At 41.2% G+C, this 17,457-nt stretch overlaps 1 protein-coding gene across 1 annotated transcript in view; it reads left to right on the forward strand.

The window, feature by feature from the left end:
* The window catches only part of TCEANC2 (transcription elongation factor A N-terminal and central domain containing 2), a gene marked incomplete at both ends in the record, with an annotated part of 47,219 nt that overhangs the window by 25,034 nt on the left and 4,728 nt on the right, over positions 1 to 17,457 (forward strand). Inside the window, one exon of the mRNA XM_080691028.1 lies at positions 12,151 to 12,344. Within this exon, the coding sequence (XP_080547154.1) occupies positions 12,151 to 12,344 (194 nt within the window). The remainder of the gene's footprint in view (positions 1 to 12,150; positions 12,345 to 17,457) is intronic.

Here is a 17,457-nt window from a genome sequence, read left to right on the forward strand (position 1 = left end):
TTTGAATCCTAGATTTTTAGAAAGATTGTTTCTTTGCTACTATTTATTTTTAAATTTTGTTTTATTTATTTTTAAATTTTGTTTTATTTTGTTAGTGGGGAGTGAACCCAGGGGGCACTCTACCCCTGAGCTAAATCCCCAGACCTTTAGTGTGTGTGTGTGTGTGTGTGTGTGTGTGTGTGTGTGTGTGTTACTGAGGATTGAACCCTGGAGGTATTCTGTTTCTAACACTCTTATTAATCTAATAGGTAAAAGTAGCCTTTTTTCATTTACTGAATAGAATGAATTGTTTGCCATGCGTTTATTGGTACCTTGTCCTTTTCCTTTTTGTAAATTATGTTCTTTAGTCATTTATTGTTGAAATCTTATAATTTTCCTTATCGCTGTCTATGAGCTCTATAAATCCATTTAGCTGTTCAGTTTATAAACAAGGAAACTGAGACTGAGAGAGCTGAAGTGACTCATCCAGGGCTGCAGAGTGAGTTAGCACCAGAGATGTAATGAGAACCCCGGTCTCTCAGGGTGGTGTTCCTTCCTGGTTAGCAGACTGCTTTTGTGCCCTGGACCTCGGCCATATGTGTCTTTATTTTATTGGGCCTTCTCTGTGGGTTCTGCCATCTGCTCAGACTTACCTCTTTAAATCAGAGTTTGGTTCTTTTTTTTTTTTTTTTTGGTACCTCAAAAGAGAATTTTCTCCTAGTATTTCCATTTTAGTCAGTTTCCTTAGCATTTTGTTTTGACATAAACTCTTTCAGTAGAAATGTTCAACAAGAAGTTGGAAATGTGGGATTAAAGTTCAGATGAGAAATTTACACTAGAAATACATATTGAGAAGTCATTTTCTTAGTAAAAAGGAAAGATTAAAGGGTGAAAGAACCGAGCCTGGTAGAAAGGCCATGGTGGAAAGTAGGAGGACGAGAAGGCAGAGGAGCAGCAGCCAACAGGGAGGCTTCGGGAGTACTTAGGGTGCTGCAGCACAGTGGCTGTGGACTGAGGTGGAGAGTCTTCTCGGGCAGGGGAAGTGAATGGCCTCTGTGCTCCCAGGTCATCTGGGAAGTTGAAGGCCTGCTGGGAAAAAGACATTGGACCTGATGGGTAATGGGCCTCTGGAGTGGATACCTTTATTATAAAGGAAACCCTTGGGCCAAGGGGTATTGGGTAAAGAGCTGATGAGACAGTGGGATTAGCCTTGCACCCTTAGCCTGGGGAGAAGGCATGTGCCACTTTGCAATACTGGATATATGAAAATTCTGGGGAAAGGTTAATGTTACTCCTATGGACCTGGTTTCAGAGATGCCTTATTTTTCTTTATGAATGGTTAAGAAAAAAACTTATTTTTGTGGTACTGGGAGTTAAACCCAGGGGCACTCTACCTCTGAGCTACATCCCCTAGCCCTTATTTTTTATTTGAGATAGGGTCTCTCTAAGTTTCCCACACTGGCCTTGAACATTTGATCCTGCTGCCTCAGCCTCCCAAGTCACTGAGATTATAGGCATGTGTTACCATGCTTGGCATGCACACTATGTTCATAAAATGCTTTCACATCTGTGGCACGTTTGACCCATCTAGCAGTTCTGTAAAGGCAATGTAATTATTTTCTCCATTTTAAAAATGGGAAAATGGAAGCTTGGAGAGTTTAACTTGCCCCAAGTTAGACAACCAAATAACAAGTGATAGTGCTAAGAGGCTCATATTACTGTCATGCCACCTCCTGAAAACTAATGATGTATACAAGGCTAAAATCAAGGTGTTGGCAGGGCTATATTCCTTTCTAGAGGCTCCAGGGGACAGCCCGCTATCTTGCCCTTTCTAGTTTCTAGAAACTGCATCCATGGCTTTTGTTTCCTCCATCTTTAAAATGAGCAGCTATAAGTTGAATTCTTCTCGCTGACTCACCCTTCTGCCACTTCAACTTTTTATTTACTTGTACCTGTAAGGACTGTAAGGTCATTAGATATGTTCTCCCTGGAAAATAGAGGATAATCTCCCTATCTCAGGGTCGTGAGCCTTAATCACATCTATGGAGTTCCTTTTACCAAGTAAGGTAACATCATCACAGATTCTGAGTATTCAAGAATAATGTCTTAGCTAGGCGTGGTGGTGCACGCTTGTAATCCCAGCATTTGGGAGGCTGAGACAGGAGGATCGCACAGATTTGAAGCCAGCCTCAGCAACCTAGTGAGGCTCTTTGCAACTCAGTGAGACCCTGTTTCAAAAGAAAGAATAATAAATAGAGCTGAGGGTATAGCTCGAAGGTAGAATGCCCTTGGGTTCCATCCCCAGTACTGCCAAAAAAAAAAAAGAAAAAAAGAATAGACGTCTTTTGGGATCATTATTTTGCCTACCACAGCCCTCAAGTTATGCCACATACTATTTCAGGCTTCTGTGCTCTTGGTCACCCCACTTCTTGTGCCTTCCCTTGAGTCATTGTGAAGACTGAGGACAAAGATTGCCTCTTTCACGGTGTCTCTAGCCATCTGAATTGACTCTTGTCCTTTGGGCTTTTCTTGGAATTCCCTCTTCAGTACTGTCCTGGGACCTGTAATACTTTTATTCATCTGTGTGTTTAGATGTCTTCCCCTGTGCTTAAGAGGAAGCTCCTGCCTAGAGCTCCTTAGTGGGGATGTGTCTTGCTGGGTATTCTATCCCAGTGCCCAGCACAGGGCCTGGCGCATACCTAGTATTTGGTAATGTTTGTTAAATGAGCAAAAGGCTGCTTCCTGCTGGGAATTTGTCTTAACAATGTACTGGGATGCCGAAACCCCTTAACCTTAAACCCAGGGGACTTGACCCAGGTCATAAGACCAGCCAGTGGCATTGCTTACTTTAAAGCAGAAACTTCATGGAGCAAATAATGACTTTTTGCAGATCATTAACTTCCTTGATGTAGCTACTGACCAACTTGTGACCTTGGGGAAAGGTCATGGAGCCTCATTTTTTTTTTTTTATTGAATCAGGAGGAGGTAAGACTGTCTGATTGCCAGAGGTATGGGGTTAAAGCAGGGGCTCCAGCCGGGTGTGGTGGTACACAGCTGTAATCCTAGTACTTGGGAGGCTGAGACAGGAGGAGCACAGGTTCATGGCTAGCTTCAGCAATTTAGTAAGGCCTTCTGCAATTTAGCAATACCCTGTTTCAGAATAAAAAAAATTAAAAAGCTAGAGGTGTAGGTTGAAGGTAGAATGCCCCTGGGTTCAATTCCCAGTACCAAAATAAATAAACAAAGCAGGGCTCAGAGCCAGACTGCATGCATGTGTGTTGCCACGCCCACTTTTGCCATGCTTCCTGTTTCTTAGCCTCTTACCACCTTGGATTCTTTACCTGTAAAATGAGGATTATGGTAGCTCCTACTTCATAGGGTTGCCCTGGGGATTACATGAATTAAGATAGGTAAGGTGGTGGAGCACTTCAGTAAACTCATTAATATTCCCTTTGTTATCTAAAATGTATGATTCTGCTTTATTTTTTTCTGGCATGGGTTCACCTAGACCCTTCCCTTCTCTTTTCCTGCCCCAGACTGGATTGCCTTTCTCAGTGTCATACTTGGAGAGCCCTCCCTCATGCTAACGAGTCTTGTATCTCCCCTGGGCTTCCTTCCAGTCCTGGGCTGGTTTCCCTGGCAGAGCCCTTGGACGAGCCTGGGCGTGGCTCTTATGGGAGTATCTGTGGCATGTGTTGGCACTGCTGGACAAGAACAGTGACTCCCCCTCATGCCCTGGCATGAGAGTTGAAGCCTTCTGCCCTTGGCACTTCTCAGGGCCTGTGCCTTATTGAATCACTCTGTGGGTCAGTCCCTAATAACAGAGAATCACAGGATCTTTTGAGGTTCAGTGTGCAGGCTCTGGAGTCAGGCTGCCGGTATTCAAATCCTGGCTTCCATAGTTACTAGTTGTGAGATCTTGAGCAAATCACTTTGCTGAGCTTCAGCTTCTTGTTTGTAAAAAGAGAGATAATAGTGGTATTTCATTTATTGTTTAGTTATAAAAATTAAATGAGATAATTTAGATAGTCCCTGGAGTAATAAGCAAGAAGAATTTTTGCTCGGGTAGGAATTAGAAACATAAATTTTCCAGAACTTTTGGATTCACTTCTTACAGTATTCTCCAGACTGCATCCAAATGTTAGTACAAAAACCATTTGAAAGCCAAATGTAAACTGTTTATTTATCTGTTTGATTCAGTTCAGCAAACATTTATTGATTGTCTCTTCTGTGCTTGGCCCTTTGCTGGGGTCTGGGAATGTAACTTGGACTAAGAAACAGATTCTGCCATTAAGATGTTTGCAGTTTAGAGGAGAACATGGGCATTTAAATATTTTAGGCAGGGATAGGGACGTAGCTTAGTGGTAGAGCACTTATGTAGCATGCATAAGACCCTGGGTTTGATCTCCAGCACCAAAACATTTAAATGAATACATATTCCAGGCAGAGTGAACAGTATGAGCTAAGGCACAGAAGTTTGAGAAGACTGGACAGCATCACCCCACACAGGAACATACAAGCTGCTCTCTATAACTACAACTTAGTGCATGGAGAAGAGAGAGAGAGAGAGACAGACAGACAGACAGACAGACAGAGCGTGCGCGCGCGCAGGGAGTGAGGAGAGGGACGAAGAAGGGCGGTACAGTGTAAGATGAAAGAAGTTTTAGGACATCCAGAGCTTTATTGTTCTACTTAGAAATTAACTTAAGAGCAGCAAAGAGCCATTGAAGGATTTTTGGTAGGGCTACAATATGATCAAATTGTCTTTAAAGGGTCATTTTGACTTCGGTGTAGAGGATGAATTGGAGAAGGCCAGATTGGGAACAGAGATTGAGCAGTAAACTGTTGCAGGGGAGAGGTGATAAAAGCTAGAATCCAGGTAGTGGGAATGGAGAAGAGAGAGGTAAGGAAGAAAAGAGAAAGATATAGAGAATGATAAGGAAGTGGGTCTGTCTGACCTGGAGTGGTTGAACAAACAGAATGAAAAGAAATAGTGGAACATAAAGTGATGGGTGGTGCTAGTGCCGTTGTGTGAAAAGAAATGTTGAGTTAGAGGTGCTTGCAGAACATGCAGGTGGAGACACTAAGTAAAGGACTAGCTGTTTGAGTCTCGTATGCAGTGGGAACCTTTGGCTAGAGATACATACTTGGGAGTCATCTGCTTGCAGGTGGAGGGTGGACCATAGGTATGGTTAAAATCACTCAGTGAAGGCAGGTTGAGAAAGAAGAGCCAGAGACAGTGTCCACATTGGATTCACAAATTATGATACATTGAATAAAGGACCAGCAGCCAGCAAGGGAGAGGGAGAAGGAAAAAGAAAGCCAGCAAATGTAGGTAGTTCAAAAAGCAGTGGAAAAAGCCAGGCGTGGTGGCGCACGCTTGTAATCCCAGTATTTGGGAGGCTGAGACAGGAGGATCGCGCAGCTTCAAAACCAACCTCAGCTACTTAGTGAGGCTCTCAGCAACTAGTGAGACCCTGTTTCCAAATAAAATAGAAGTAGGTCTGGGAATATAGCCTGGAGGTAGAAAAGCCCCTAGGTTCCATCACCACCACCACCACCACCACCACCGACCACACACACACACACACACACACACACACAGCAGTGGAAAAGAATATTTCAGAAGGAAGATGGTCACAGTGTCAGAGGCCACAGAGGCTAAGCAGTGTCAGGAAGGAGAAGGTCCACTGGACTCGATAAGTCAGACTCCTGCGTCTCATTTCTCACACATAAACCTGATGCAGCAGTGCATTTCTGGGAGATAAGTAATTTATTATAACTTCTTTAAGACTTTTTCCTCTGCATATAAACAAATAAGGTGTTTATATGTATACACATATGTAGTTTTTGAAATAAATATTGGCTTATGCTGTGTATGCTTTTCTGAGACCTGCTTTTCTTGCTTAATATAGTGATCATCTTTCCATGTTATTACATGTAGAGCTATTCCAGTTTTTAATGGCTACAAAGTAGTTATTATTTAAATGGACTGTAATTTTTTTAACAAATTGGCCTCTAATGATAAGCCTATAGGTTGTAGCCTTTTTACTACCTCAAACAATAATAAGACGAGTATTTTTGACCTATGTCTTCTCTTCACACTTTGGCAAGGTAAGTGTAATCTGAATTTCAAGGATTATATCCTGCCCATTTCTATCAGGACCAGGCATAAAGTAGGTGCTCAGGTGTGTGTTACAGTGCCCTGAATATAGATTTCTCAAGTCCTGCAATATCTGTGTATTTTTTATTTTATTTTTTGAGGAGGCTAGAGATTAAATTTAGGGCTTTAAATATGCTAAGCATGTGATCTACCATATCTACCATTTGAACTACAGACCCAGCTCCTAGAACCTACAACAGTGGTCATAAGCACAAAAAAATTGTGTTTTGAGGGAATAATTTCAGGAATATCAAGAATTCTACCCAGAAAAGGAAAATATTAGTAATAATTTCTACTTTTAGCTAGGAAACACCCTAAGACTGTGTGTGTGTGTGTGTGTGTGTGTGTGTGTGTGTGTGTGTGTGTTATTGGGGATTTAACCAGGGGCATCCTACCTCTGAGCTACATCCTTAGCCCTATTTTTATTTTTATTTTGTAACAGAGTCAACCTAAGTTGCCCAGGGCCTTGCTGAGACTGACCACAAACCTTCAGTTCTCCTGGCTCAGCCTCCCTAGTCCTGGTATAACAAGTATACGCCCACTGACCTTTAGACTGTGTGTGTGTGTGTGTGTGTGTGTGTGTGTGTGTGTGTGTGTGTGTGTTACTGAGTATTCAACCCAGAGGCTTTCTACCTCCAAGGTACATGCCCAGACCAATTTGATTTCTTACTTAAAAACAGTCTCACTGGGTTTCTGAAAGCCTCACTAAATTGCTGAGGCTGGCTTTGAACCTGAGATCCTTCTGTCTCAGCCTCCCAAATACTGGGATTACAGGTGTGCACCACCACAACCAGTTGACACTTTCTAAATGCTTTGACCTTTTCCCCAAATTTAAATTTCTGCTTTCCTTTCTTCAATTATGCTGCTGTTATTATATATTATTTTATTTTTTTCTTTTGATGTGGGGTCTTGCCCTGTTGCCCGGGCTAGTTTCAAACTCCTGGGTTCAGCCTTCCAAGTAACTGGGACTACAAAAGCACCTCATCATGCCTGGCTGTATATTAAATTCTTAAATATATTTCAGGGTCTGTTCTAACCTTTATTTTTTATTTCATAGACTTGCTCATTTTGATATTGGTATATATAATGTTGTTTTATTATATGTTCACATATATGTACCTCATAATGCCTCCTTTTTTTTTTTTTTTTTTTTTTTGGTGGTACTGGGGTTCCTGGAAGCCCTTCTACCTCCGGGCTACACTCCCAGACCTATTTTTACATTTTTATTTGGAAACAGGGTCTCCTAAGCCAGTGTGCGTGGCTGGCTTCGAACCTGCGCGATCCTCCTGTCTCTGCCTCCCAAGCGCGGGGATTATAAGCGTGCGCCACCACGCCCGGCCTATAACGCCTCCTTTTTAAAATAATACTTTATACTTATATAAAAAGTATACATAATATTAAATAATATTTTATATACTTACCAGATACTTCTAAAATAAATCTAGAAACATTTGCTTGTATTCTAATGTAAAACCGCCTATATAAGCCGGGCATGGTGGCGCACTCTTATAATTCCAGCATTTGGGAGGCTGAGACCAGAGGATCACGGTTCGCGGACAGCCTCAGCTACTTAGTGAGTGAGGCTCTTTGCAACTTAGTGAGACCCTGTTTCAAAATAAAGAATAAAAAACAGGGCAGGGGGTGTAGCTTGGAGGTGAAATGCCCCTGGGTTCCACCCCCAGACCTGCTAAATAAATAAATAAATAAATGAGTGAATAAATAAATAAAATAGCTTATTGAGATTAGAGTAAATCTACAAGTTAATTTATATATTGGCTCTGTTGTGCTTATCTTTCCATCTCACTATTAGGTATATTTTCCCCTTTTATTCAAATTTTCTGTTAGGTACTTTAGTAAGAATATATTGTTCTTCATTTATGTCTCATTCTACCAGCCTGCTCTCCTTATTCCTGTCTCCTGCCACTGTGCTCCCTGATGGAGACACAGAACAGGTCAGAGCTCTTTCCCTCAAGAAGCCCACTTTGGTGAGCAACAGAGATAACTAGTCAGATAATTACAAGGAACTCTAGTAATTGCAGTGACAAGTAGAAGCACAGGTGCCAAGGAAGCACAGAGCAGGGGTGCCAACCAGGACCGAGATATAAAGGAAGACTCCCCAAGGAGGGGCAGAGTCATAGAGAGTTGTAAAGGTAGAAGGGAAGCTGGCCAGATGCAGAGGGAAGAGAGTATTTCAGGCCAACTGAATGTTTATGGGACATGTGTTTAAAAGTAGAGATGCCGGGCGTGGTGGCGCATGTAATCCCAAAATCCCAGTATTTTGGAGGCTAAGACAGGAGGATCCAGGTTTGCAGACAGCCTCAGCTACTTAGCGAGGCCCTTTGCAACTCAATGAGATCCTGTTCCAAAAATAAAAAGACTAAAAAATAAGGGTGGGGAGTGTAGCTTGGAGGTAGAATGCCTCTGGGTTCCATCCCCAGTACCGGAAAAAAAAATTAGAGAAACAAATATGTGCACGTGTGTATACACACACACACAAACACACACACACTCTCTCTCTCTCTCTCTCTCTCTCTCTCTCTCTCTCTCTCCCTAGCATCTTAAGGGCTACAAGTAGTAGGAGTATGGACGACTATGGGGTAGTAGCTGAAATGAAGCTAAGAAGTAGGTGGGAGGAAGGGACTCGTGTGAAAGAATTTGGATATAAACTGAGTGTGTTGGCGTACACCTGTAATTCCAGTATTTGGGAGGCTGAGACAGGAAGATCACAGGTTTAAGGCCAGTCTCAGTAACTTAGCAAGACTCTGAGCAATGTAGCAATACTCTTATTTCAAAATAAAAAGGGCTAGGGGTGTAGCTTGGGGATAGAATGGCAGGGGTTTAATCTCCTGCAACAGTAACAAAAGGATCTGGATATAGGATTGAAAGATTTAAGCACAGGTATGAAATGATCAACTTTATGTTTTTGAAAAAGGCATCCATAAAGCCAGGTGTGGTGGTGCACGCTTATAATCCCCGTGCTTGGGAGGCTGAGACAGAAGGATCGCACAGGTTCAAAGCCAACCTCAGCTACTGAGTAAGGCTCTCAGCAACTTAGTGAGACCCTGTTTCCAAATAAAATATAAAATAGGTCTGAGAGTATGGCCCGGAGGTAGAAAGCCCCTGAGTTCCACCCCCAGTACCACACACACACACACACACACACACACACACACACACACAAAAAAAAAAAATCAGAAAAAGGCATCCATAAAAGAGAAAATAGTAAAATGAAAGGCTCCTCTGGCTGCAATGTGGAGGATGGGAATTAAGGGCTACTAAACCTAGCCAAGGAAGCCAGAATGAGGCCTTGGTGATCAATGGGAGCCAGTGTGCCCTAAGGCGAGGGCAGTGGTGTTGAGGATGGAGCGAAAGGAGCAGGTGGTGCAGGTGGGGCTGTGAAGGAGGCAGCCGGCAGCCGGCAGCCGGCATGGCAGGCAGGCAGCACATAGGCTCTCGCTCCCGCTTTTGGTAACATATTACTGAGTGGTTTATGGTTTTTACTAGTTTAGACGATTTTCCCCCTATTGTATTATTGCAACTGGTTGTTGCTGATTTAAGAAAGCTATTGATTTTTTAAACATATAATCTGTCTTGTAGTCTTTCATTTTTTTGAACTTTTAATTTTAAGTGTTTAGTTGATCTCTTTGGCTCTTCTCGGTATTTATTTTTATGTAGATACTTTTTCATATTGATATTTTTAGCCCTCTCCTCTTTTTTTCCATTTTTATTATGAAAATCTCAAATGTGCACAAAAAAGTGAATTCTATAACATACTTTCATTTGCCCTTTTTGCCCCACTTCATCTTTCTCTTTTTGCTTTTGTGTTGTTTGCTGAAGCATTTTAAAACCAAATCACAGATCTTTTGTCATTTCAGGTAATATACCTCAATATGCATTGCTTAAAAATATGGATTTTTTTTAGGTAACTACAATGCCATATTCATGCTTAACAAAATTACCAGTAAATCCTTGGTATAATTTAATATCTAGTACATACTCATATTTCTTGTTTATCTCAAAACATCTTTTAGCAGTTGGTTTGTTCCAGTTGGGATTTGACTCACATATCATGTTTGATAATTTAGATTCAGAATCTGACTGTTATAATCTATAGCAATTCCTGGCCCCGCCTCCCCATTCCCTTTATTATTATTATTATTATTATATTTATTTATTTATTTATTTTGCAGGTCTGGGGATGGAAGCCAGGGGTATTTGACCTCCAGCTACACCCCCTGCCCTATTTTTTATTTTTTATTTTGAAACCGGGTCTGAGTTGCAGAGGGCCTCACTAAGTATCTGAGGCTGTCCACGAACCTCCAGTCTCAGCCTCCCGAATGCTGGGATTACAAGCGTGCGCCACCACGCCCGGCTCCCATTCCTATTTTTAAACAATACCCTTGACTATTAAAGAATGTCCATTGTCCTTTAGATTGGCCCAAATTCTGAATTTGTCTCTTTTTTCATACTATAATTTAACTTATTTTTTTGTCTCTCATATTTCCTACAAATTAGAGGTTAGCCTTGAATGGCTAATTGGATTGCCGTTCATTTTTCCTGTAAAGGAGGGTGTAGGATGACTTCATAGGCAGAGGTGTTAAGTACTTCTTTTGCCTCATTGTTCATTCTTTGGGACACTAACATTGATCAGTGGTTCTGGTGATGATAGTCCATCCCTCCTTTATAAATTTCCCCATCAGCCTTTCATCAAATGAGTCATCTAATGATAATTATCTTCTGAATGAATTATCTCTTAGAGGCACAATTTTTTTCAGCAGTAGGGATGGAACCTAGGGACATTCTATCTCTGAGCTACACCCTCAGCCCTATCTTGTATTCTTTATTTTGAAACAGGATCTCTCTGAGTTGCAAAGAGTCTCACTAAGTAGCCGAGGCTGTCCATGAACCACAATCCTCTGGTCTCAGCCTCCTGAATGCTGGGATTCCAAGTTGCAGAGGGCCTCATAAAGTAGCTGAGGCTGGGCATGAACCCAGATCTTCTGGTCTCAGTCTCTCATATACTAGGTCCAACTCCCTAATTTAAAAATTTCAGTGAAAGCCGAGCGTGGTGGCACACACTTGTAATCCCCGTGCTTGGGAGGATGAGACAGGATGATCGTGCAGGTTCGAAGCCAGCCTCACTGGCCTAAGAGACCCTCTTTCCAAATAACATATAAAATAGGTCTGGGAGTGTAGCTCGGAGGTAGAAGGCCCCTGGGTTCCATCCCCAGTACTGCCAAAAAAAAAAAAAATTGTAGTGAAAGAAAATGAATTAAGCATTAATCATTTTTGTATGTATTATATTTTATGACAACAAAATAGTTATTTAAGAAATATTCTTTAATCAGGTATGGTGGTATACGCCCAGTCCTTGGGAGATCTGGGAGATCGCAGATTCAGTGCATGCTTGTAATCCCAGCATGCTTGTAATCCCAGCATTTGGGAAGCTGAGACTGGAAGATCATAGGTTTACCACCAGCCTCAACAACTCTTAGTGAGTCCCTGTGTAACTTAGTGACACCCTGTTTCAAAATAAAAGAATAAAATAGGGCTGGAGTATAGCTCAGTAGTATAATGTCCCTAGGTTTCATCCACAGAACCATAGAAGAAAAAAAAAGACTACTAGCCATGTGCACTGGTGCACACCTATAATCCTAGTACCTGGGAGGCTGAAATAAGATTGTAGGTTTGAGGTCAACCTTTACAAGATAGCAGAACCCTGTCTTAAAAAATAAAAAGGGCTGGATGTAGTTCAGTGGTAAAGTGTCCTTGGGTTCAATTCCCAGTACCACACACACACACAAAGAAGCTCTTGATAATGTCTAGTTTATGACTTACTGCACTGGCAAGTCTGGATCTTCCTAGTGATTGTCTCATGCCACCCTTGTGAAACTGGTCTCATTAGCACAGAGCCTTTGTACCCCTAGGCCTACATCGGGCTATCCAGTCCTGTGCTTTACAAAAGAAGATAAAATCTCCTTCCTTGGGTTTCTTTCCTCCTGTTCCAGGTCACACTGTGAACAAGATGCGTAAACACTCAGATTCAGAGGTGGCTTGCCTCGCTGAAGAAGTTTACACTGAGTGGAAAACTTTCATCGAAAAACATTCAAATAGACCCTCCATTGAAGTCCGAAGTGATTCCAAAACCGAGTCCCTTAGGAAAAATGCCCAGAAGTTGCTCTCGGAAGCCTTGGAATTAAAGGTAAAGTCTTGATTACAAGGTGATTACTAGGGCTCTTGGTTAAATGAGCCTCAGGGTTTCATAATGAGCTTTTAGTCTTAATGCTGTGGCCTTGTTCTATCAGAAAACTGCTTAAGGGTTCTGGATTTATAAACATTCTAGAGGACAGTGTTACAGTAATTCAGGCTTTGGAACTAGTAAGACCTGGATTGAAACTCCCACCCCAATACTTCTAGTCATGACACATTAGACAAATTTCTTAACTTTTCTGATACTTGATTTCTTTATCTATAAAAGGGGAATTATAATTCCTACCACCTTCAGTCATTGGGAAAGTTAAACGAACTATTTATACAAAGGAATAGGACCTACTGATTAGAAGTCATTTGATGAATGTTGGATCCTTCCCATTTAAAATTCTTTCCTTTCCCACTGAAGTACAATTTCTGGGATGGTCTGTGTTACGGAGTTTCAGTGACAAAGAGCTGTCTGTTGAGATGAATCTACTCCACTTTTTGTCAATTCCTCTACTTTTAGTTCTACAGCATAAAAACCAGATAGACATAATCTCTATCATCTTCATCACCAGATTTTCAGTTGATTTAGTGGTTTAAGATACACCTGTTAGGAAGAGGATTTTTGCTCATTAATAACAGTATTAAGCCAGCTGGACGTGGTGGTGCACACTTGTAATCCCAGCATTTGGGAGGCTGAAACAGGAAGATTGCAGTTCGAAGACAGCCTCAGCTACTACTTAGTGAGGCCCTTTGCAACTCAGTGAGACCCTGTTTCAAAAAATAAAGAAAAAAAATAGGGCTGGGGGTGTAGCTTGAAAGTAGAATGCCCCTGGGTTCCATTCCCAGTACAGCAAAAACAACAACAACAACAACAAAATGGTATTGCCGGGCGTGGTGGCGCACGCTTGTAATCCCTGCACTTGGGAGGCTGAGACAGGAGGATCGCACAGGTTTGAAGCCAGCCTCAGCTACTGAGTGAGGCTCTCAGCAGCTTAGTGAGACCCTGTTTCCAAATAAAATATAAAATATAAAATAGGTATGGGAGTGTAGCCTGGAGGTAGAAGGCCCCTGGGTTCCACCCTCAGTACCACCAAAAAAAAAAAAAAAAAATAGTATTAAGTCAGGCCTGGTAGTGTATACCTGTAGTTTCCACTACTTGGGAGGCTGAGACAGGAGCATCACAGATTCATGTCCAGCCTCAGCAACCTAGTGAGACCCTGTTTCAAAATAAAAAACAAAATGGGTTGAGTGTAGCTCAGATATAGAAAAGCTCCTGAGTTCAGGCCGGGCGTGGTGGCGCACGCTTGTAATCCCCGCGCTTGGGAGGCTGAGACAGGAGGATCGCACAGATTCGAAGCCAGCCTCAGCTACTTAGTGAGGCTTTCAGCAACTTAGTGAGACCCTGTTTCCAAATAAAATATAAAAAAAAGGTCTGGGAGTATAGCCCAGAGGTAGAAAGTCTCTGGGTTCCACCCCCAGTACCACCAAAAAAAAAAAGAAAAGCTCCTGAGTTCAATCACCAGTACAAAAATATCATAGCTTTTTTATATGATTGATGGGCAAATTATTATTTGAGAATTATTTAGAGTGAATTTTATGCCATATGTTCTGTAAGATATTTTTATTGATTTAAAATAACATTGTAGAAAATTTACATAATTATTTGCATTTGTGTTTTCTCTTTAATGTTAATCAATTAGTGTAATTTTGTATATCCTTTTCTATATATCTTTATTTTTTCCATGTTTATATATATATATATATATATATATATATATATATATATATATATATATTTGCGGGTCTGGGGATGGAACCCAGGGGCATTTGACCTCCGAGCTACACTCCCTGCCCTAATTTTTATTCTTTTATTTTGAAACCGGGTCTCACTGAGTTGCAGAGGGCCTCACTAAGTAGCTGAGGCTGTCCACAAACCGCGTTCCTCCGGTCTCAGCCTCCGGATTGCTGAGATTACAAGCGTGCATCACCACGCCTGGCCCTCATGTTTATAATTTTTAAAGTATATTTGATGGTGCAGCAAATTGCTGTTTTGTAAGTTTAACTTTTCCTAAAGGAGGACTCAGTGTGAATAGTGGAAGATTAAAAAAATGTAGGTTATAAGTTACTTTCTAGAGTATCGATTAGCCAACAGACTTGCTATTTTTAATAGAATTCATTTTTAAATAAACCAAAATTATTGCAGAAACATATAATGTGGGTATATAATATGTAGTTAATGTGGTGGTAAATAGCAGTTCCCTGTGGTATCTTTTTAAGTAAATGATAATAACGAAGCTATGCTTGTAGGGATTAATGAGCAGTTTGCCTGCTATATTAAACTCCATAATAATTATCCTTTTAGTTTATCCATTAATTATCCTTTAAATGGCACATCAAGTGGTAAGCACTCAAGTGTTACAAAGCAAAGTTAAAAAAGTGATACATTCGTTAGTGCTTTCCAATGTAATTGGGAAAAATATCAGATTAAGCATAGCTGAATGGTTTTGTTCCCATAGAGTAAATTTTAAAAATTAAAAGTATGCATCTTACTGCCTTCCTTGGCCAAAAAAAAAAAAAAATCAATCTGTTTTCCTTCCATAAACAGCATTTGATAGCATTTTTGTCAGTTTGGTATGTAACAAAATATAAATACAAACATTTTTATATAAGGTTAACCTTAGCACCTGCCATCATGAGACATTTCCATATTAGGGGAAATCAATGAGCCATCTAATCCAGTATCTGGTCTTTGACAGTAATCAATGTGGAGTGCATTCAAATCAGACATCAGGCAGTAGTAAACCATTGGGTAAGTTATCGGCCCAAGGACTGAAAAGCCTTTACAGTTTGATCGTAGCATGTGTTTTTGCAAATACTAAATCTACTCGTTACATTTTTGTAGAAAAGTGTTTCTATATTATTTGTTTCAGTTATATCCTGTAATAGTAAAAGCCACACATGAAGGATATACACACAGCCAAAGGTTATCTCTTTATTACCCTACAGATCTTGCTTTCTAGATTCATGGATTATTTTCTTGTTCTTGGAATAATGGAATAGATGAATAAAAACTCCATCGTTGAAATCCAGGCTCTGTCCCCTTTACTTTCTCCCTCCAGATCGTCTTTGTTCTTTCCCGTCTTTTAGATCTTTCCTCATATGAACGTCCCCTGTGGTGTCATTCTCTTACTTCCCCTTCCTCATTATCCACTCTCCTTCCTACCTCACGTCCTGTGATCATTTTCCTGTTATGTCATTTAAAAAAATGAACCTGATTCTCAAAGTGAGCCTGTATCATTAAGAGTTATAAAACACTGGCTGGTTGGCTCAGTTGGTTGTCAGATGGTGCTAATGAGATCCAGGTCAGGGGTACGTTCTCATATGGGACTGTTAGTTTTTCTTTGTTTAATGGCTTCAGACTGCACCCTTGGCTTTGACCGGCTATCTCATAAATGTATCCAAGTGGTCAAAAAGAAGTATGGGCAGGTAGGTGCAAATCCAATCGTGCTATAGGAAAACCCACACAAAGTTTGCTTCCAGTGTATATTCAATTCAATAAGAGTTTAGTGGGGATCCACTGGGTGCAAGGGTAAACTATAAACATAAATGAGTTGCTTTCTATATCCCAAGAAACCTTATTATCTCTCGGGCTGGGGATATCTCTCAGTTGTAGAGCACTTGCTTAGCATCTGTGAGGGCCTGGGTTCAGTCCCTGGTAACACCCCCTGCCCCCCACAAAAAAGAGCACTTACTGTCTCCTGGATAAGTGTCATTTACTCACAAACATATGAGGACATCTGAAAAAGCAGTACCAGCAAGTGATACAAACAGCGTGGAGCAGTTAAGTCAGACACTGCAGTTGAGGAGATTTCAGAGAAGAGATGGCCGTTACACACACCTTTATAAGAGAAGTAGGATTTTGCTAACTAGAAAATACACATACTAAAAATATATTTCATATTTTATCTGCTGTTCTTAAAAGAGCAGGAAAGGAGAGAGATATACATGGAGAGAAAGGGCATTTATTTGACACTTATTGAGCACCTCCTATGTGCCAGCACCTAGCTAGGCATGGGGGACGTAGAAATAGATTCAGGTGCATTGTCAGCTCAGTGGGTGCTTGTGGTCTTCTGAGGAAGATAGAACAAATAGTTATAGCATAATGTGGGAAGTTCTGCACTTAGGTAAGCACATGAAGAAGATCTTGTTCCCTTGCATTTAAAGAGCTTACAGGTGTGGCAGACATCACTAATTTATCACGATACAACTTCCCACCAGGTCCATTCCTTGAAGGAGAGCCCTAGGTGGTCATATTTTATATTGTCTTCCAGCTATAGCCATTTCATCTAAGATTAGACAACTAAATTACACACTCTACGCACAAATAGATAAAGAAGACAAGTCAGATTCTCTGTCTCTGAAAAATGGGAACTTAGGAACTACCAAGAAAATAACAGTGCAAGTGCTGAAACAGAAGTATGTTAGAGGAGGGCTGAGGAAGCAGCAGGTGTGGGGAGAGAAATGTGTAGTACAGGGGAGAAAACTGGGCAGTTAGAATTGAGTGAGTACGGCTTGGGGTGGGGGAAACGTGAGGAGACCAGGCAGATGATGGGAAATAGGAAGGGTGATTGCTAAGTGAGTGAATTCATAGGTTTCTTTTAGACTTCTTATTCCACTCCCAGATTCATAGAGAATTCATACAGAATGCATCTCACAGCAAATCTTTTTCCCAAGTTCTCAGTGAGACTCTGGTCCTTTCCCCCGGGGCCTGCTTTCCTGCAGCACCAAGCTGGGGCCCATTGTAAAGGGCCTTTCAACCTGGGCAGGTTTGGGTTACCAGAATGCTGTTGCAGAATAAGCATCCTGCATTTTGTTTGTGCAGTGAACTTGCTGTACATGGTGGTACATGATGAATGATTTTCTTTTATGATTGATAATATCACATTTTTCTTCACTTCTTCCTTCTGATTGGCCTTCATTTAGCAAGAGGCATACATGAGAATTGCTAGATGCATCCTCTTCCCATCAACCTCTCTCATGCTTATCTCTGTGCATTCTGCCTCCTTTCTAGGCTGTGAGGTCCTAGAGGGTAGGGGTTGGACCTTTTATGTCCTATG

Source organism: Muscardinus avellanarius (genome assembly GCF_963383645.1).
Source record: "Muscardinus avellanarius genome assembly, chromosome: 3".
NCBI classification, from domain to species: domain Eukaryota; kingdom Metazoa; phylum Chordata; class Mammalia; order Rodentia; family Gliridae; genus Muscardinus; species Muscardinus avellanarius.